A 21,372-nucleotide genomic window follows, 5' to 3' on the forward strand; every position below is an offset into this window, starting at 1 on the left:
ACCTCACACCCATTAGGATAACAACTATCAACAAAACAAAAGAATGTAGAGAATTGGAACCTTTGTGTACTGTTAATGGGAATGAAAAATGGTACAGCCACTGTGGAAAACAGTATGGCAGTGCCTCGGAAATTAAAAATAGAATTACCACGTGATCCAGCAATTCCACTTCTGGGTATACACCCAAAAGATCTGAAAGTAGGGTCTCGAAGAGATACCTGTACAGCCGTGTTCACAGCAGCATTATTCACAATAGCTAAAATATGTTAGTAATCCATGTGTCCATCAGCAGATGAATGATGGAGAATCAAAATGTGGTGCAGACATACAATAGAATAGTACTCAGCCTTAAAAAGGAAGGAGGTTTTTTAATATGCTACAATATGGATTATGCTAAGGACATTATGCTAAGTGAAATAAGCTAGTCACAAAAAAGACAGACACAGTTGTGAGCAAAGTGTCTTTGCCATTCCAAAGAAATGGACGGTCTTGCACGTAACTGTGTGTGGTGTTTGGGTTGAGGTAGGGGTTCTTCGACTCTCTCTCCCTTCCAAGGTTTCAGAATAACCCACGGCATTGGCTATGCGTCCTCCAGAGGTTGAGAGCTCGACTCTGGGTTCTCACGAGTTCCTCCAGACCCGAGACAGCAATGCTGTCAGCTTCAAAGAGCAGACTTGGACTAAGGAAGGAAAGGGGAGGGTGGGGCAAAGCCAGTCAAGTACACTCCTACCAACTAAATCCAGTCTTTGCCTTTTCTCCTGGCGACTTCGTGTCTCTTGTGTTCTCTGGAGTCATTGATCTGTGGCTGGATGGAAACTGTCCAGTCACTGATGATATAATATTACCTGAGAGGTCCAAAGGTCCAAGGTTGATTCAGGCTCCCGTAGAAGGTGGGAACATTTTATCACAGAGCAGAGTCTAGTGATTTTATGGGACTAACCACTCTGATCTACTGTTAAATGTTTCTAGAGTTGAGTTTTATGGTCATTCCTCCCCACTCCACCCCACTCCTCCATCTCTAAGTATTTTCCCAGCTATGTTAACATACAGCAAAGCCCCAAATGTGCAGATTTAAGATTTTGGTAGCATGGAGTTAAGCCCATGGTACTGCCAAGCTACACACACACACACACACACACACACACGGTACATTTTTGAGAGGGAAGTGGGAGAATTAGATTCAGTTAAAAAGTATTATAATAGAAATTCAGAAGAGCACATCAGGAGGAACCTGTAAGAGGAAAAGTTAGTGCTGTGAAAACCGCAGTTGGGGAAATAATTAAAGACAATTTTCCTGATCAAAAGATAATCTTGGCCTGAGTTGTAGAAGCTCTTAGAGTTTCCTTCAAGAGGAATCCTCAAAGAAGGGGCCTAGGCACCCTCATCAAGTGGTTTTTATTTGGTTACTTTGCTCATTTTTTAACTTATTTATTCTGATATAACCTCAAATGTACAGTAAAGTTGCAAGAATAACACAAAGACCTTCTGAATACCCTTTAACCAGATTCACCAACTGTTTGCATTTTGCCTCATTTGCTTTCTCTTTCCCCCTCTCTATCCATATATGTTTATTGTACATGTGCATTTTCCTCTAAAGCATTTGAAAGTAAGTTGGAGACATCAGGCCCTTTTATGCCAAAATCTTCAGTATATATTTCCTGAGAACAACATCCTTTTACATACCTTCCTAAAAAACACTCTCCCATAATCACAGCACAATTATTAAAATCAGCAAATTTAACCTTGAAACAATGTTATCTAATACTCAGTCCATATTCAGATTTTTTTCAGTTGTCCCAACAATGTCCTTTTTAGCCATTTTCTCTGTAATTCTGGATCTAATCCAGGATCACAAGTTGCATCTAGTTGTCATATCTGTTTAGCCTTTTTCAATCTAGAACATTTCCTCTGCCTTCCTTTGTCTTTCTTGATCTTGAAAACAAGTCAACTATTTTTTAGAATGTCCCTCAGTTTAGGTTCATTTTCTATATTTATTAGCATTATATTGTAAGGAGGGCTTTCTCTTCTCTATTTATTTATCTATTCATGTGTTTATTAGTGCAGACTTAGGGAGTTTTGTTCCATAATCTGTTACTGTGTTTATTTGTTCTGAAATTCAAATTGTCCCAGATTTGGCCAGTGAGAGCCAGTTCAACCTGGCCACTATATCCTTTTGACATGTCACCATCATCATTCGAGTACTTCCTTACTTTCTGCTACAAGATATTCCAGCCCATCTTTTGATCTGTCAGAAGATCAAACTCCTCCCCCCGTTCTAGCCCTGGAATCAGCGTTTTCTCCAAATAGCTGTGGTTCCTTTTAGTGGACACCAAGATCTGGGCACCAAGTATGTTCACTGTTAATATGTCATTGCTTCTGGGCACGGTCAGCGGACAGAGCTGGCACACACACGCTTGCATGCATACATTCACATACACAGATATATGTGTACACACACACACGTGCATACACACACTACAATTACATATTGATACCTCCAACCCCAATTCTATTCGAGCACCACAGGGTACATTCTAGTCATCCCCTCCCCCTTTTCCATAGTTGTAACTTCTTCCTCCAACTGTGAGAAACCTGGATTGAATATGCTTTACTCATTGATGACAACTGGTTCCTATAGATTATCATGAAGAAAAGGAGAGATGACAGTGACTTTAGACCTTTGCCCTCAGATTTAACAGCAGAGATGGGCTTGGGAGAAAACTCTACAGAAGCTGTGAGCAATCACTGTTTACTCAGTGTCTGGCCCTGCTTGCTTTTCCTTTTGAAACAGAGATCGTCAACTGTGTGCATGGCACATTTCCTGTGAACTCTTTCCTGATCAGTGTGTAAGATTCGTTGCTATAAGTGAATAGACCTGCGACAACCACAGTGTTTGGCAGAGGGGATGTTGAGCTGAAGGGGAATAATCTGCTATGAATCTAAGGTTAAGAGGAATAAGTCAAGCCAACCAAAGAGGACTGCATATTTACTGAAACCTGTAAGAACTTTGAGTTCTTATACATGCAATAAACTGTCCCTCCCACATAGCAACCAGCTCCGCAGGATGACAGATGAGCCACAGATAGCACTAATGTCCTCCCTTCTACTCGGCAGCGATTCTTTATAACTCCTGCCGGCACGGTCGCCATTGTGTTAACTTTTTAAATCCCCTCGAGCAGGAGGTCGCAAAGCTTTTAAAGTGCGCCACAAACACTCAAAGTTGAAAACCACCCTCCTGAATGGAGGAGAATGTTTCAAGATTTGGAAGATGAAGAACACTTTGCTGACAAAAATCTCAAACCTGAAAACAGTGAAGAGTGAAAAAAGGCGACGGAGGAGAAAATCAATAGGTTCAGAACATCATTTGAAATTTAAATTGGTTGATAAAACTGAACTTGAGGACTAAAAAAAAATATTCTGGGAGGGATTCAGCAAAATGAGGTACAACCCAGAGACCAGACGGGAGAGGGAGAGGAAGGCAATGGAAGTAAACTAGACAGCTAGGTTTCTTCTCTCTTCTATTAACTTTGTTCACAGCAATTAGCAGTAAATACTTGTTTTTAGAAAACTGATAAGTTAAAGTAATGATTATCTTGTGATCTCATTGAAAAAAAAGGAAAATGTTTAGTCCACTATGGAAGCCACGTAAGTGAAAAGAGAACATGGACACTATAAGCATGGAGTGATAAAGGATGGCACAGATGTATATTATACAAAAATATATTATCAGATGTCACTGAGACTTTAAAAGATGAGTCAGTGGTGGGATTAAGAAAAAAATCAAACGATCCATTTTCTCTCGTGAGACAAGGAAGACCAAAGTCAAGCCTGGGGTGATGGACACCCTGGGCTGTCATGGCTCAGGTGGGCTCAGGTATGAGGCATGCTGAGACCTCAGTGACAGAGCCTGAAGGAGAGGACTTCCTGAAGGAGGAGGGGAGGGTCAAACAGCCGACCCACTGGCGGGCTGGCCTGTCTGAAGGGCCAGGCACTTTATACTAGATTGTTCTAACAGCATTCTGACCTCAGAGGTGGCTTCCTCTGATTTTGATACCTTGAGAGGCCCACCTGGCCAGTGGGACGGGGCATACAGGGGTCCAGGCGGTGGGAAAGTGTAAGGGGAGTTAGTGTCCCGGTGATTCTGGCAGTCATTCTCTAACATCCAAACCTAAGCCAGCAGCTGGGGAGTGTGGAAAACCAGGGACTGCTCTCTGGAGGAAAAGATGGGCAGGACCAGGATAGAGGGTCCGGGCCCTAGGCCAGAAAGCTAGGGTTTCTAGGCAGAGGCAGGCCAATCCACAGGGAGCAGGTGAGAAGGAAGAGGAGAAAGCTCTATTTGGGGGCCCACGGCTAGTCAAATTCCACCCCAGATCCTGCCCAACCAAGAGAAGGTTCAGATTGCTGGAAAGCGGGTACAGATTCTATTGGGGTAAATCAAACAAGATCGACTTATCTGAAGGATACAGAAGGAAATCAGCACCACCGGAACACCCAGGTAAAGATCAGAGACATTTTCCAGGATGGATGGAGGTTCACATTCCAGAATTCAGAATCCTCGCCATGATGTGCAGACTGTGGAAGATGCCCGCGTTTCCCAGCTTCGATCCCCCTGCAGGCCTAGCACACAGACCGAGCTCGCCTCATCCATTTGGGAGTTAGGCCATTCACAGTACTCTCAGGTAGCTAAATCGTCAGACTATCAGACCAGAACTGCCTGGTCCTGTCACATTCCTAAACTCAGATATGAGCATGGAGAACTTCACCAGGTGTCTTGCTAACAAACCATTAGACCAGCTCTGGGGCTTATCCTGCAGAGTTACTGAGCATCTCTCTATAGAGAGAGGCCAGAGAAATGAAATGAATGCACATGATTGGGCAAGCTCCAGGACACTGGTTTTCGCTGTTAAGTTTAACACCAAAGAAAATCTTAGGGTCTAAATCTTGTTTAAACCTTTCAACTTCTAATTAGAAGGAGGGGGCAATTTTTAACACAGTTTTACAGGTTAAAGCAAACTTTAATCATCCCAGCTCTGGCTCTTATCTTCTTTTGGCAACATTCTTCTGATAAAATCTATCTTATTTTTCACTCCACGTGTACTTTGTCACATCCACAGTCTGCTGGGAGTGACTTGTGTCTTCTCCTCCAAAAACGATGTCCAGAATCCTCCCGGAAGTCCTTACAAAGCTTCTCGGCTTTGATTCTACCCCAAGCTGCCCTGACTTGTCCAGAGAAAGGCAAAAATTCCTAATTCTAGGATCTCCTGCATTTCTCTCCTTCATTTAGCAGGAGACATAGTCCAATAAAAGCACTAAACGTCCCCCCTTGGCAAGATTTGTCACTCTCTTGCCCTTGGCTCAACCAAGGTTTCTGATTTCCTGTGATAGGGTACTTTAAAATACCCTCTCCCACTTTTTATTATTTTGTATATTTAAAGAGTATACAACATATATGCACGACTGATATTCTGCCAGTCCTCGTTGGTGTGGCCTTTCATCTGTGGCCAGTGGTCACCCCGCCTGATCCTGGTTCATGCCAGCAGCTATTCCGATTGGTCAGCATCTGAATGGCACTGGTGGTTCAATATTTTGATTTTCACCCCAGCATATATGTAATACATGAAAAGAAATAATAAACGCTCGTGTACACAGCAGCTTAAGAAACAGAGCATTAGAGAAACTTTCAAAAGCATTTTTAACAGGTCAAACATAGGCACCATTAAAAATTCACGGTATGAAAAGGTCCCGTGAAAGGTCGTTCCTGTCATCTCTCTCAGCTGCCTCCTCTCCAGCACTAATCGTTTCTTGTGTATCCCTTTGGAAAGGTTATGGATAGACAAAAAATTGTGTATGGGTATTGTTTCTTCTTTTTTCACTGATGGTAGCACAGGATGCACAGTGTTCCGTTCCTTTTCTTCTTAACCTGACAGTTTATCTTGGAGATCTTTCCACTTGAGTGCACACAGAACTTCCTTAGTCTATTGCAGAGAGCTGGGCAGTACTTTTTCATTGGACAGCTGCACTGTAATTTACTTAGTCTCTTACTGACCACATACAAGGCAATTTAAAGATACTGGCTATTAGAATCAACCATTTTTTACATATTCACTTCATAAATATGCCAGTATATCTGTAAGGTCTTAGAAATCTTAGAAGTGGAATTGCTGGGTTAAATGGAACGTGCAGAAGTGTAACATTTCACAGGTATGCAGATATATCTGTAAGATAAATACCTCAGAATTGTGGGGTCAAAGAGCACATGTATTTAGGTTGCAAATCTGCCCTGTCTAGGGGCTGTATGAGCAATATGAAAGTAACGGTCTTAATCAACTTTGGGCTCTTTTCCAATTTGGGAGTTCAAAATGCTATCTCATGTAGTTTTATTTTTATATTTCCTTTTCATGAATGAGATTGAGTGTTTTTATATATTTAAGAGCCATTTGTACTTCCTTTTCTGTGAACTTCTTGTTTATATCTTTTTCCTCTTTTTCCATGGCATTGGTAATCTTGTTATTGATTTTCAGGAGCTCTTAACATATGAGAGAAAGTAGCCCTATATGATAGGAGGGGCAACATTTTTTTCCATTTTGTCATTTGCCCTTTGACTTACGTTGGGTTTTGCCATTTGGAAAGGTTTTTATTTTTATGTAGGCTATATTACTTTTGTCAACCTCAATTACTCTGAGGGTTGCACCAGTTCTGTGCTTGCTCACTGGGCAACTGGTCTTAGTCACAAGGGCAATGGTTCATTTAAAGGCCACATAGAGCAGAAGTTAGCAAACTTTTTCTATAATGGACCAGAGAGTAAACAATTTAGACTTTGTGGGCCATCTGGTCTCTGTTGCAGTAACTCAACTCTGCCATCGTAGTGTGAAAGCAGCTATCAGTAATATACAAATGAATGAGTAAGGCTGTTTTCCAATAAAACTTTATTGACAAAAGAAGGTGGTGGGCCCAATTTGGCCCCTGGGCCATAGTTTGCTGACTCCTGGTACAGATGCAATTAGGGGGGCCATCCTACTCCAGTCTGTGAATCTGACTGCCACTATATTTGGTCTCCCCTCAGTCTGCCCTTCTTGGCAGAAAGGTTAGTTTACTCCATTCTCTTGCCGAGTCCCAACTCACCTGCTGAGGTCTCAGCTGCTCAGCAGATACTTATTCCGGTTTCCCGACCTGGAACCAAAAAGCCAGCTCCCCAGGTAGTGGTTGGCAGCCCACAGCTGATTCGATAACCTCGGTTGCTGCCCTTTGCCAGCACTCCAGCCAGTGAATCACTCAGCTTATACACACAATTTAATAATGGCGGGGTGGGGGAGTGGGGGGGCCAACACTTTCTCAACACGTCCCTACAAGCTCCAGGATGATGGAAAATGCTGCAGAGGAATTTTCCTCTGTGGGACTTTCCTTCCAACACAGCCCACTTCCAGCCACCTCCACTGCCCCAGGCAAGGCTTGGCCTCAGAAACCGGTTCTTGCTCATCAACTCTGCACACAAGAAAACCTAATACTGTATTGAATTAATAGGAAAAAGAGTATAAAAATCAAACAGTTGTTTCAAGTGGTTAAAGAAAAATCTTACTTTTTAGCTTTAGCTGCAATAGAGCTTTCTGGCATTGGACAGGACCTCATCTTAAACAAGCCCAGGCCAGCCATATTGGTTTGGAGGAAATACATTCACTGGGTCCTCACCTTGTAAGAACTATGGACCTTTTTGGGGTTTCTTTATAGAACCTCAATGTACAAAATTGGTGCCAAGGAGTATATTATTTTCACTGTTGTCAAGGCCTTAGGAATAGATTCTTTCCCAGAATCCACAGCATTTTACATTAGGTGCATGATAAATAATACCAATTTCATTCATTTTTGCCTAGTGAAAAGGGAAGTTAATTTTTCTTTTTTGCAAATTTTGTTGCTGTTTTTGTTGTTACATAATGTAGGAAAAAAGGCTGAAGTACTCCTGCAACTCATTAAAGTCAAGTTGTCTTTAACATTTCTGTTACACATTTTTACCTAGGAAAGGAATTTTTCCAAGGATGCAGAAATATCAACAGGCCATAAGTAATTAACAAAAAGCTGATAACAAATATGGCCTCCCCAAAATGGAAATGGCCAACATTTAAGTTCTCCTCTTCTTCTTGCCCACACCCTTAGAAACTCGCTTGTGAAACTTATTTCCACAGAACAGAGCTAGAGCCCCATGGCCAGGATTTTAGCTGAGGTTTTGGAGTCTGAGTCCAATTCCAGTTATTACAGAAGTAGAGCCATCTGGGGCAATTCACCTTGCCCTCGTTTCTTCCGAAAAAATTAGAAGAATCAGATGAGCCGGTTACACATGTAGAAGCGAAATAGATTGAACTCACTTATATCGGAAGGTCAGACTTAAGCCTGGTGTTGAGGAAGATAATTCATCCATTCATTCTTTGAACAAATGTATCCTGAGCACCTGCTCTTGCCAGGTATTGCACCAGGCTCAGGGAATACAGTATTGGGCAAAAGAGATGTGGTCCCTAAGCTCGATAGCTCATAGTGCAGATGGTGAAACATACATTCGTTACATCCTCTCAGCTTAAATACAACTGTGAAAGCAACTATACAGGGAAAGAACACAGAACCACGGGACCTGGCTGACTGTGACGGTGAGGGAAAGCTTTCCTGAGGAAGAGATTTGGAAATAAGCTGGGAAGGATGGCGGGAGATGGCCAGCCAAGAGTGGGGTGAGGGGAGAGTAGGCAGGCCTGGTGAGTGGCATGAACCAAAGGCCAGTGTGGCCAGGGGAAAGAGTACCTAGAGAAGCAGGCAGGGCCTGATGCAGCAGAACCTTAAAGACCCCCTTAAGGATTTTAGTTTTTATTCTAAGAGCAGCAGGCAGCCAGGAAAGAGCGAAGTCATCGAATATGCATTTCTAAAGATGATGCTGGCTGTCTTGTGGAAATGGACTGAAGGTTTGCAAGGAGAGCATGCAGGGAGACCAATCTAGACGCTACTGCTGTTCAGGCAAGAGAGCTCAGAGGCTTGGTCTGGGGTGGGGCAGAAGAGAGAGTGAGATGGATATCTTGGAGACATATTGAGATTTGAGACTGACAGGAGTGGAGAGTGAGGGAGAAGGGGCTTCCGTGGATGACTCCCCAGTCTCTAGCTATGCTGGACGGCTGGCAGGTAAGGCAAGGCTCTTGGAAGGCTTCCAGATGATGGGTGTCCTTACTGAATATCTCCCACGTGCTTGGGATCTAGGGTGGATCCTAAGGGGCCCCTAGGATAAGCCAGAACCTGGCTATAAAGTTATTGACTACCACCCAAGTATTTCCTGGAGAATGCCTCTGAACAGACTGTTCCCTTCTCCCCTCTTATCTGCACTTTTGCAGGTATCACATGCCCTACTCCCACGTCTGTTGAACATGCGGACATCCGGGTCAAGAGTTACAACCTGAGCTCCAAGGAGCGGTATATTTGTAACTCTGGTTTCAAGCGTAAAGCCGGGACGTCCAGCCTGACTGAGTGTGTGCTTAACAAGACCACGAACCTTGCCCACTGGACAACTCCCAATCTCAAGTGCATCAGTAAGTAGCCAGCCTGCACTGTCCCTCCACCCCCCTCACCAAGGCCATCCAGAGAGCAGAACTGCAGTGTGGGAAGGTGAACAAGTCCATCTCAAGGAGCCGAGAGATTTCTGTTAAGGTCTGTGGCTAAATAAACCAATGGGCCTCTAAACAACACCTCCAAGAGATGGAAATAGATTGGCTTTGGGGTCACACAATTCTGGGTTCAAATCCTGGCTGTGCCACTACCATACGTGAGACTTTGGGCGAGGGCCTTAACATCTTGGAATCCTCAGTTCCTGACCTAAAAAATGGACCTGATGTCAACATTGTGGGTTGTAGGAGGATTAAGTGAAATCAGGTCAATATTAACTATTACTTCTATCAATGCTTTAAGATTATGGTAGCAAGAGTTTGGTTACAAACCAGAGTGTATGCTCACAGCATGCTTGCTTCCCAAAGAGCTTTCCCGATCTCTCCCTAGGAGACAGCCTGCAGGGAAATCATTGCTGTTCTTCTCTCTTGGTACCACCTGGGGACACCCACAGAGCACACATTCCCTTAGCTCAGTACTCATGTCTGGTGTCTAGCCAGGGGGCTCCAGATCAAGTGTGAGGGAAGGTCACCAGAATCAAATTTCTTTAACCATCCACAACTGGATAACCATGCCAGACGAAGCCAAAGAATCTCGGCATGGAAGCCCACAGTGCTATCTCCAGGAACACTGAACTCTTTACTCTAGAAAAATCAAGATTAACTCATGGTCTTCCAAGAGAATTCTGATTTAACAAACATTTATTGCATACTTGGTGCATGTCCAGCTGCAGGCTAGATGCTTTCTCATATAACATCTGTGAAAATTCTCAGCTCCTCTCTGGGGGATGCAGCCCAAAGAGGCTGCTCTGTAACCAACTCACTCTGCTGTAGGGCTCCTTGAAGAGCAGACTTTCTCCCTGAATTTGTAGTGTTTAGTTCACCCGGTGCCCCTTCCCCCGCCCCCTGCATGATTGTCATGCAGACCTCAGAGGTAGGGCAAGGAGGAAGCCTTCTGCTTGTTGCAGAGGAATTGCTTGGCTGGGGGACACAGCGCCCCATGACATCAAGTGCCAGTGAAGTGATGAGCTGGGTGAGGATGGGTATGAGCAGTAACACTGTGGTGAGAACACAGAGTAGACATCAGAATCTGTCCAGTCCGGGGACCCACTGGAACCTGGAATCCAGGGGCAAAGATAAAGGCTTTCCACTGTAGGGAAAGTTACCATTTCTTCAAAGTTCCAATTCCTTTGGGTGAATGGATCCAGGATGGAGAAGGATGGAGTAGGCTCTGAGCAGGGTGGGTGAGGGGAAGGGAAAGAAGGGGGAGATTTGGAATCAGAGACTTTTAGAAACCAAACACTGGGGGAATCTTTAGGTTTCATCTAGCCCAAAGATTCCCCACCTTATACCACTAACAACGCCTGCCATTACTTTTCCTAACCTCTTGTGCTTTGAATGATTTTTTTTTCTGCCAAAAAACCTGAATCTATGGAGTAATCATTTATTTTTCCATGCAAAAGCCAGGATTATAAAACTGGGTTGATATGATTCCAGCCATAAGCAAATGACACTTGATACTTAACTTGAAAGGCTGGAAAATCGTTCGCAGTGTTTGCATTTGCATGGGAACTGCAGATTGGGAAACACTGATTCTGTTTTATTTCTTGTGCTTCTGGCCTATCCTAGGAAGTCAGGTATGTCCATTTTAAATTTACGTGCTTATGTTTTATTATATCCAGTTCTGAAGCCACCCCAGGTTCCACCCGCAGGATCATAAATGCTGTGTGGTTATCCTCTCTCTAGGAGACCCCTCCCTGACTCGCCAAAGGCCACCCTCCACAGTAGTGCCGGCAGGGGTGACCCCAGAGCCACAGAGCCCCTCCCCTTCTGGAAAAGGTAGGAATGTTGGAAACCTTGCAAGAACTGTCCCCTGCTGTCACTAAGGTCCCCGTCCATCCCTCAGATTCATGGACCACCGCTGGAGCTCCCCTGAAAACTTATATCGTAGAACACACTTTTTATTAAAGTCAAGAATAAGAATTTATATTAGCTTAATTTCCTCTTTTAAATCAAAGTTGCTTGAGATACAAGTTTTGTATGTGCATAATTAATAATGGTTTAAAATCCAGTGTGAACATGCCAGACCAAACGGAGTCGTAGACACCTATCCTCGTCAAGAACCAGGGAGGGTCTGAGGTTTCACCTGCCTTGCATATTAGCCTGCCAGGGTTTCATGGGTGCCAGGAGGAAACACAACCCTCCTAGATCAGAGACAAAGGACTTTCTTGCACGGCACAGCAGGCAGCAGGAGCACTGGCGTGTGCGCATCCATTCTCTCATCCCCAAGTCTCACAGAGGCAACACGGATGGGCCTAAACAGGTGCTGGGACATCCACCGGGCTGCCTCACAGGATTGGAAACCTGAGCTCAGGGAACCTGAGTCTTCTATCATTGGCGTGCACGTGGCTGCCTTTTGCTCCAGAGGGAGGCGCTGTGTTCATCTTCCAAACTTATTTAAGCATCCTTGAAAAGATAGTCCTGAGGAAGGGCCGTCAGCGTCTCTGCTGGCAAGACGTGTGGAACAGTGAGACCCAAGCAGGATTGTCGTCCAACAATCGTTAACTATGGCGGCAGTAGTACAAAAGCATGGCACTAGGCTGCCTATGTTCTGTATTTCCACTGAGTCTTAGGGAATTGTCGATCCCAATTCCCTCAGCACTGTCTTGTTGTTAAGGAAACTTGAAATCTTGGATGCTAACTCTTTTGGGACAAGGCACCCTTATCCTGTGATACTCTTACTTTACACTTAACTCTTGATTTTTTGTGTCCTATTATCCAGTGTGTGGCTTTTCCTGGCCCTCCAGGCACAGTCATCCTGCTGTCACTGACCGCACTGCTCAGGCACGCCTCCCCTAGCGCGCTGGTTCTTAACTTTGGATGCGCACTGAGATCACCTTGGAACTCTGGTTGGTCTGGGGAACAATCTGGGCATTCGGGTTCTAGAACTTCCCCAGGTGATTCTTAGGTAGCCCAAGGCTGAGAACCACTGCTCAGGGGAGATTGGAGAGGCCAGGAGATTTCTGCCTGGTTACTTGGTTGACTACACACAGAAGAAGGAAGAGATTGAGGTGCAGGCTCCATTGAAGTGTGGGGTAATTCCAAAACGCCTTTGATTCAAGTCACACTTGGTTCACCCAGTTGATGAGAATAATCAAATGGCCTCTCCCAGCTCTGCCTTTGTGTGCTAAACACTTGGTCAACCGAAACTGTGCCATTGACAGGAGTCTTTGAGAGTGCAATCTTTGACGTAGGGTGACGTGGCCATAGGCACCTGGTTGGGAATGCTCTGGGAGACTCTCTCTGCAGTGCGCCTGGAGGGCTAGCAGCCTGGGTAGTACTAGGTCCGTGGGAGGCTGTGACAAGGATTAAAGGGCAGGATGACTTCTCACAGCATATGTGGCCGGGAGAGCATGAGAAAGCGGCCCCCGGCATTGTGGTCAGACAGCCAGTGACGCTGGGACCATGGCAGTGCTCTGCTCCTTCCTTCCTCCAGGGCTGCACTTCCTAAGGACCGTATTTATCACAAGGGAAAACCCACGTTTCATGGAAAGAGAACAGAGAAGTCAAGCCGCCACGCCTTACAGTTTGGGAGCGGCCATTTGCCGTTTAGGGACAGGAAAGATAAGGACCTAAACACAAGGCAAGCCACCCTCCCTGAGATCGGGGCAAAACTAGGCCACTTTTTCTCAAATACGCTTTGTAAAGTTCAGACGGGTTGAATCTCAGGCTTCCCCTGATTTCAAAAGTTCCCTGAAAACATGTAAAAAAACCCACTAAAATCAGCATCCCAGATGTCTTTGGCGAAAAAATAGTACCACTCGTTTTTTGAGATTAGTTGCTCACGTCTTACATGCTTACTCTAGTAAACAAGCCTGGATCTACCCAAATCTTTGGGGTCTTGAACTTATGTGCACCATGATAAACAACTGTAAATCCTTCAGGGTTCACAAAAGTCCCATGGCCATTCCAGATGGATGAATAGGCTACCCACTTAAGGGATTTGCCTGAAGAGCCGGGGAGCAGTGTGCTGGGGGAGGGCTGGCCCAGGGCAGGCTTACTAAAGTGAGTATTAGGTCCACGCTCCCCCGGAGCTGAGAAAAGACACTGTTCTAAACACTGATGCTCTCCATGTCTTGCACTTTCCTACAGAGCCAGCTTCCACTTCCAAGTCAGACACCACAGTGGCCACAAAGCCAGCTATTACCCCAGGCTCCAGGCTGATGCCATCAAAATCTCCTTCTGCAGCCACCACAGGGGTAGTCAGTCATGAGCCCTCCCAGGCCCCATCTCAGACAACAGCCTTGGAACACACTCCCTCCGTCGCCTCGCGAGAGACGCCAGGTTAGCGCTGGCTTTGCGTACCTTAGGAGAGGTCGGCTCCCCACGGCTTCTAAGCAGTGGGTGGAGGTCTCGAGCAAGCCGACCGCATAGCATTATGCCATCCAATCCAGAGTCAGGACAACTGAGCAACCCTCTGCCTCCTGCTCTCTGCCACAGCTGCCTTGCTCTGGTCTCTGTTCTTTGTGCTCCACCCTGGCTCAGTCCAGCTAGAAAAGAAAGTACATCTTCCAGATGTGGCTTGCTTCACTGTATTAACCTGCGTGGCAGAGCCTCTGCTAAGAATCTGAATAACATCTGCCTCCTTCCAATATGGGAGGACACAGGAAGCTTTCCACAATCTGCACAATCTGGAGTCACAATCTATGGGATGGGGGAGCTCTTGGTAATCTGCAACTTCTGTAAGGGCATATTTGATTCTTTTTTTTTTTTTTTTTTTTTTGCTGAGGAAGATTAGCCCTGAGCTAACATCTATTGCCAATCTTACTCTTTTTTTTTTTCTTGAGGAAGATTAACCCTGAGCTAACATCTGTGCCAGTCTTCCTCTAGTTTATATGTGGGTTGCTGCCACAGCATGGCTGATCTGTAGTGTAGGTCCACACTTGGGATCTGAACCGGCAAACCTGGGCCGCGAAATGAACTCAATCAATCACTAGGCCATGGAGCCAGCCCCCATAGCCGATTCTTAAGTGTGGCCCTGCATCTAAAACAATTAACCTCATTCTTTGCTCAAGCAAGTTTGGTTTTGCCAGCTGTGAATCTCTCAAGGCTTTAAGATGGGAACCAAATTGTCCAGAAATTCTCCTGTGTAATGAGAAATTCGTGCCTTAATAATTAAGCAATGATTAAGCTGCAATCTCTTCTCTGCAGGTGTACATCAGTATAGTTCCAGAGTTGTGACTGGTGAGTATTTTTCTTTGTCCTGGCAAGGTTTATGCTCTGGGGACCTCGGTCCCAGGATGCTAAACAGCCCTATGCCTACTGTTTATGCTTGCTCTCCCAGCATGGTCACTGACAGCATCCTCTTTCACTCTGAAAAGTGTCTGTTTAGACAATAAGTTACATGATCACCCTATTTATGGAATTCTAACATCACTGTTTATCTTAACATTGGTAGCTTCTCACTGTCAGGCTGCTGATGTGGAAACCAGAGAGTTGACAAAAAGGGCCTCCTCGTTCAGCTATGCAATTCCACTAGGCAGGGCTAGACTTTTGTCCAGAACTTATTAGAAAACCACAAGTTCAGTGCTGCTGTCCTTAAAATGACATTGCTCTTCTGAAATGAAAGAAAATGTCCCAGTGAGTGTACATAGGAAAATGGAAAAGTATGTGCAAGAATGAAAGCAAAAGATGAAGGGAGGAAAAGAGAGAGAAGAGAAGAGAGAAGAGAAAAAGAAAGAAAGGAAACAGAAGCAGGGAGAGGAAATGCAAGCAGTAAGAAAGAAGCTAATACCTTCATCCGACAAGTTTTCAATGAGCCAAAAATTCTATAATTTCATATTGCCCATATTATTTCTACTTTCTGTTCACCAGTTTTCCTACTAGAGAATCATTCGTATTTTTGTGGTTATGTTTTATCTGTATCAAGTGTCAACTGGAAAAAAAGCAAGTGGCTGTGGTCAAATCAGCAGTTACTTGATTAGAATGGTTTTAAAAACTATCAAAATATATATGCAAAGGCAAGACATTTTAAAAAGGCTCTCGGGAGGGGGCTGGCCCCGTGGCCAAGTGGTTAAGTTCGCGTGCTCCACTGCAGGCAGCCCAGTGTTTCGTTGGTTCGAATCCTGGGCGCGGACATGGCACTGCTCATCAAACCACGCTGAGGCAGCGTCCCACATGCCACAACTAGAAGGACCCACAACGAAGAATATACAACTATGTACCGGGGGGCTTCGGGAAGAAAAAGGAAAAAATAAAATCTTTAAAAAAAAGGCTCTCGGGAGAGTATTTTCATGGAAAAACTGTGGCATTTAATGATGAGGACATTGAAACAAAAATATGTTTATCATTTAAGAGGTGGCCAGTAAATAAGGTAGCCAACCTAATTTTTCTCCTTATGTCACATACTACATTAATCTTTCTCCAAAGTTTTAAAATTTTTATTCATTTTTTGAATTGGTAATATTTGCACGGGGTTTAAAAATTAGAAGTTACAAAAGGGATATATAGTAAAAAGCCCCATCTCTGACTGAAAATCCCCTTGCAGGAAGGAAGCAACTCCCACTGCCAGACTTCTGTGTATCCCCTCAGAAACAGTCAATCTGTAAATAGTACATGAAGGATACAGGATGCCAGACAGTTAGCTATGTTATTTTCATTGTTCTGCACCTTGTTTGTGTTCACTTAATGATATATCTTGGAAATCCTTCCACATCAATACATAAAAACCACCTCATTCTTTTTTTTTTTTTAGAAAAATTAGCCCTGAGCTAACATTTGCTGCCAATCCTCTTCTTTTTGCTGAGGAAGACTGGCCCTGAGCTAACATCTGTGCCCATCTTCCTCTACTTTATATGTGGGACACCTACCACCACATGGCTTGCCAAGCTGTGACATGTCCACACCCAGGATCTGAACCAGCGAACCCCAGGCCACCAAAGCGGAACATGCGCACTTAACCGCTGTGCCACCAGCCAACCCCAAAACCACCACATTCTTAACAGCTACAAAATATCCCATTGTATAGATTTGCCACAATTTATGTAGCCAACTTCCTATTTAGATAGGTGATTGCTTACATTCTTTGGCTAGATTACAAACAATGATTAATTAGAAAACCTGATATCATTTTGCATGTAGGCAAGTATATCTGTAGGATAAAATCCTACACCTAAAATTTTGGGGCCATTTTTTCTATGTAGATTTTCAAGCAACTATTTTTTTTTTTTAAGATTTTATTTTTTCCTTTTTCTCCCCAAAGCCCCCCGGTACATAGTTGTATATTCTTCGTTGTGGCTCCTTCTAGTTGTGACATGTGGGACGCTGCCTCAGCGTGGTTTGATGAGCAGTGCCATGTCCGCGCCCAGGATTCGAACCAACGAAACACTGGGCTGCCTGCAGTGGAGTGCGCGAACTTAACCACTCGGCCATGGGGCCAGCCCCTCAAGCTACTATTTTATTACGGGTTATAATCTGTAATATGTTTTTCCCAGGTCATGACTTTCACTGGATTAAAATATCAGAGGCGCTCTCCTCAATTCTGAAGTGTAATGTAATAAACATTAACTGAGCAGCTCCAGTAGACAAAAATAGCTCTGTGCAAGGAAATGTGGAAATATGAAGATTTAAAAAAAAAAGTCAATCTTTCATGTTGTAGGAATAAGATTTCCCTCTTTCAGGCTGATCAAGCATAATCATGTTAACAACTGTAAGATCGACCATTAGCTGTCAGCAAAGAGGTGAAAGATAGATTTCGTCATGTATTACTTAAGTTTTTATATGCTAAGAAGGTTTAAACTAAAATTAAATTCATGCTACTTTTCTAAAACACTTAGTACCTTCAAAGTATGTCACATACGACCCTAGCCACCTGAGACCCAAGAGTATGCCCCTATCAGGAACAAGTGGCAGAGATGCTTACTGGCTCGTTGGGCATCAGTGGGTGTTGCTATTTCTGCATGAATAAGCAATCAGTTGATCATCTTTGTAAGAAGATATAAAAGATGCTTTACCATAGCGATCGCTCAGTAAATGTTAATTAACTTAATGTTTTAATCAGCCCACTGATACCACAAATATTTTAATTCGGCTTTTTAAGTTATATAGGGGCCGGCCCGGTTAAGTTCGCATGTTCCGCTTCTCGGCGGCCCAGGGATTGCCGGTTCGGATCCCGGGTGCGGACATGGCACTGCTTGGCAAAAGCCATGCTGTGGCAGGCATCCCACATATAAAGTGGAGGAAGATGGGCACGGATGTTAGCTCAGGGTCAGTCTTCCTCAGCAAAAAAAAAGAGGAGGATTGGCAGTAGTTAGTTCAGGGCTAATCTTCCTCAAGAAAAAAAAGTTATATAAATGATTATCACAACTTTTAAAAGTTGCCTTTTTTAGTTAACAGAAAATGGTAAGTAGTGAGGAGTGTATTTTTTCGATGGCATTATAACCTGTCATCTTTCATATCTGAAATAAACTTGCTGTAGTTAATGTGATCGGCATTTGACAGGAGCTCTACATTATATCATTCATCTGTTCATTCAACATAAATTGAGTCCGTACCCTGTGCCACGTATGGTCCTAAGCTGCAATAAAATGCAGATTTCTCATTAAAAAGCAGATGGCACTTTAAATGTCCTTCAACTTAATGGAACGTTAACGCTTTAATTCCATCAATTAAATATTTACTGGGTACCTACTCTGAACCCACCACTTACTATGTGCTTAGTACAGTGAGAGACAGAAAAGAAACCACTGCCCATGACATGGAATATGAATTGATGCTCTTGCTTCAAAATCGCCTTCATCGGTCGCAGGCACACAAGCCCCTGCACGATGACATGGGAAATACTACGCCCTGACTAACCTAGTTTGCAGGTATCACTAAGGAATGGTGAATCCCTGTATACCCACAAAGGACATTTCCATCACCCACATTGACTAGTGGCCACTGGCTGTCTCGGCCGCCTTCTCTGCCTTAGAGCCGACAGGCACTGTAGGTGGAGGTCAAGGCAGGGAGCTCCTGGCTGTTCTGGCTTCTGGCCTCCTGTGCAATGATCCACTTTTCTTTCTCCTCCCAGACTCTAGCTCTCCTGTCTTCTCTATCTCACCAAATCTCTTTCTCTTCCTTTTTCTCTGATCCCGGCACCTTCTGGGAAACACAGAAGGGTGGAGAACTTAGCAGTTGATATGTGAATCCATTGTTTAGTGACTCTAGTTTCCATTTCTTTACTAAATTGGCCTAAATATAATTGAGGAAGAGGCTAAGCATCTGAGTTTAAGCCAAATTGCTTTGAATTTTGTATCATTGGCTCAGGAGCCCTCTTCTTGCTTGAGTTTTTGTTGTTATTAAAAAGAAACAGGAAGAGAAGTATTGTGAAAGTGGAACCATAGTTTACATTTGCTTGCCTTTTCCAATAAAACTCTCCATGAGCAGTAAATGCATGCCAAGCTGATTAGTCAATGTGAAGAAATAGTATAACATCACTGCTAAAAAATTTTCTGCTTTTTTAGTCATAATGATGATTAATGTTAAGTCTGAAAACAAAACATTTTTCACTAACTTCCTATGTTTTCTGTTAACTTATCCTGGAACAACTTTTCTGTGCTTATTTGTATTGACTTGGGCAGAGGTCGTTTTGTTTTTATAGTTTTACTGTTTCTTCCGATTACAGTATCATTTGCAAAACTACCGAACTTTTTTTAAAAAGAAAGATTATCTACAATTCCACCATTACTGAATACTTTGGTATATATTCTTCAAGACTTTTCTGTGCATGTGGACGTCCACATGGCTTACTGGAGATTATTTTTTGTTGATTTTTATCTCAACCAGCTTTTTTCACTTTAAGATATTGCAGACATCTTTCCATGTTAATAAATATCAATTCACTTCATCATTTTTAAAAGCTGAATAGTATTCCATCCTATGGATGCATCACATTTTATTTAACTAATTTTCTATTGATAAGAGATTTAGATTAACATTTAAAAAATTATTTTAAACAATACTTCAGTGAATACTCTTATATATATTTTCCCATTTCCTTAGAATAAATTCCTAGACGTGGAATCAGATGGTCAAGGGTATGGTCTTCTCTGAGCTTTGGTTATGTTGCCAGTTGCCCTTGAAAACAACCGTACCCATTTACACCCCTACCCAGCAGCAACTCTGGCTGTTTCCCCACATCCTTATGTTTAGCCGTTTTTCAGTAGAGGTGCATTCTGAAGGCCAGGCCCCAGGAGATTTATCCGTGCATATGTGGTTGTGTGCTGGTTGTACAGGTGCAGGTCCGAAAAGCTTACAGGTCTAGGAGGCGTATGCCACGCGGGGTCCACAATGAGTCTACAGTTCCCCAGATGGCCAGGGTTGTCATCTTGCACGTAGGGCTGTTAGGCAGGGAGATTTTACAATATTGAGACAAATTGGCCAAATCTGCTCGCAGCTTATTATTGACGCAAGTGTTTTAAAAATAGTTATGTTCACCCTGGCCTTGGGCCAAGCCCCCTTGCTTCCACATGGAGGTCCCACTCTTCCTTTCCTGTCTAATAAATCTCAAAGGCTGCCAGGGCTGCTGGCCTTGCGCCCCGAAGCCCTCCCACCACTCCGTGCTTTCCTTTGCCCTCAGTCGGAACATGGGTTTTCCTTTTCCAAAGCCATTACCTTATTCTCCTCTTCTCTGTAACACCTCTTGTAACACCGCTCCTTTCTCCTTACCACTCTTCCTCTGCCGTAAGAAGTTGCAAATAAATAAATGATGATGATGACATTGGAAGGAAAATGGCACTGCGTGCTATTGTTTCTCAATCAGGATTCTGTGAAGTTGAGGGAAAGGGGGCAGCTGTGCCAGGGGATCCCTGAGGAGGACACTTGCCCTGTCTCTTTTCTTGACTTTGGATGTATCAGTAGGTACTTCTTCTTCTGAAGTGTGGCCTCCTCATCCTCATACTTCCACCCAGCTTCTCATCTCTGAGGCCCTTACTTGCCCCTCCTGACTCACTCCCATCCCTGCCCCATCGCCCAAGTCACTTTGCTCAGGAAGGACAAGGACCATGAGCAGGGGATGTGGGATAACATGAACCGGGATAGTTTAAAATGGCAGCGTTGGTGGGAAACGAGTAGACATTTTGCCCAGAAGTAGAATAGATTGAATTGCATGCACCTCAAGAAATATTAATAACAGTAAGCGGGGTGGGAAGGCGTTTGCTTTGCTCTGCTGGAAGGTAGACTGTAAAGAATTTTCAGATTCTCAGAAATAAACCTGCTACCGAGACTTTTAGCACGATGCCAGCTTACTTCTGTTCTTTCACAGCGGCCGTCTCCATACCTGTCGCCCTCCTTTTTGGATGTGCGGTATTTCTTCTGGTACGTTGCAGAATATCAAGGTGAGTGTCACAGGAGAATCATGCTAGATAAGATTCTTCCTTCCCTCCCATCCCAGAGCTGCATGAGGATGATTCCAGGCCTGCCCTCTCAAAGAGAGAATCTCTTTCCTGGCTGCAGACTCAGGCTCTCACATTCACTCCCTTCTATATCAGCCGAAAGGAGTGTTGGAGTTGAGCAGTCACTGAGTCAGTCGTATGGGGCCCTTCACTTTCCAAAGCAGTTCGCAGGCCGTAGTCAGAGATGGGGCAGTGGGAACCTAACTGACGACATGGGGCCAATTTACCAAAACCCAATTCAGAAAGAATGTGCCAAATGGCCAATTTGATGGTTATGCAGTTTGTTTCAGTTCTTACAATATATTCATGAACAT

At 44.0% G+C, this 21,372-nt stretch overlaps 1 protein-coding gene across 3 annotated transcripts in view; it reads left to right on the forward strand.

Moving 5' to 3' along the window:
* The window catches only part of IL15RA (interleukin 15 receptor subunit alpha), a 40,560-nt gene that overhangs the window by 16,706 nt on the left and 2,482 nt on the right, over positions 1-21,372 (forward strand). For 2 of the 3 annotated variants that reach the window (XM_046677936.1, XM_046677934.1), the window contains exons 2-6: positions 9,360-9,554; positions 11,373-11,465; positions 13,779-13,970; positions 14,838-14,870; positions 20,929-21,001. In XM_046677936.1, the coding sequence (XP_046533892.1) occupies positions 9,360-9,554; positions 11,373-11,465; positions 13,779-13,970; positions 14,838-14,870; positions 20,929-21,001 (586 nt within the window). The remainder of the gene's footprint in view (positions 1-9,359; positions 9,555-11,372; positions 11,466-13,778; positions 13,971-14,837; positions 14,871-20,928; positions 21,002-21,372) is intronic. The other variant, XM_046677937.1, reaches the window with a different exon arrangement.

This window comes from Equus quagga, chromosome 12 (genome assembly GCF_021613505.1).
Source record: "Equus quagga isolate Etosha38 chromosome 12, UCLA_HA_Equagga_1.0, whole genome shotgun sequence".
Lineage (NCBI taxonomy): Eukaryota > Metazoa > Chordata > Mammalia > Perissodactyla > Equidae > Equus > Equus quagga.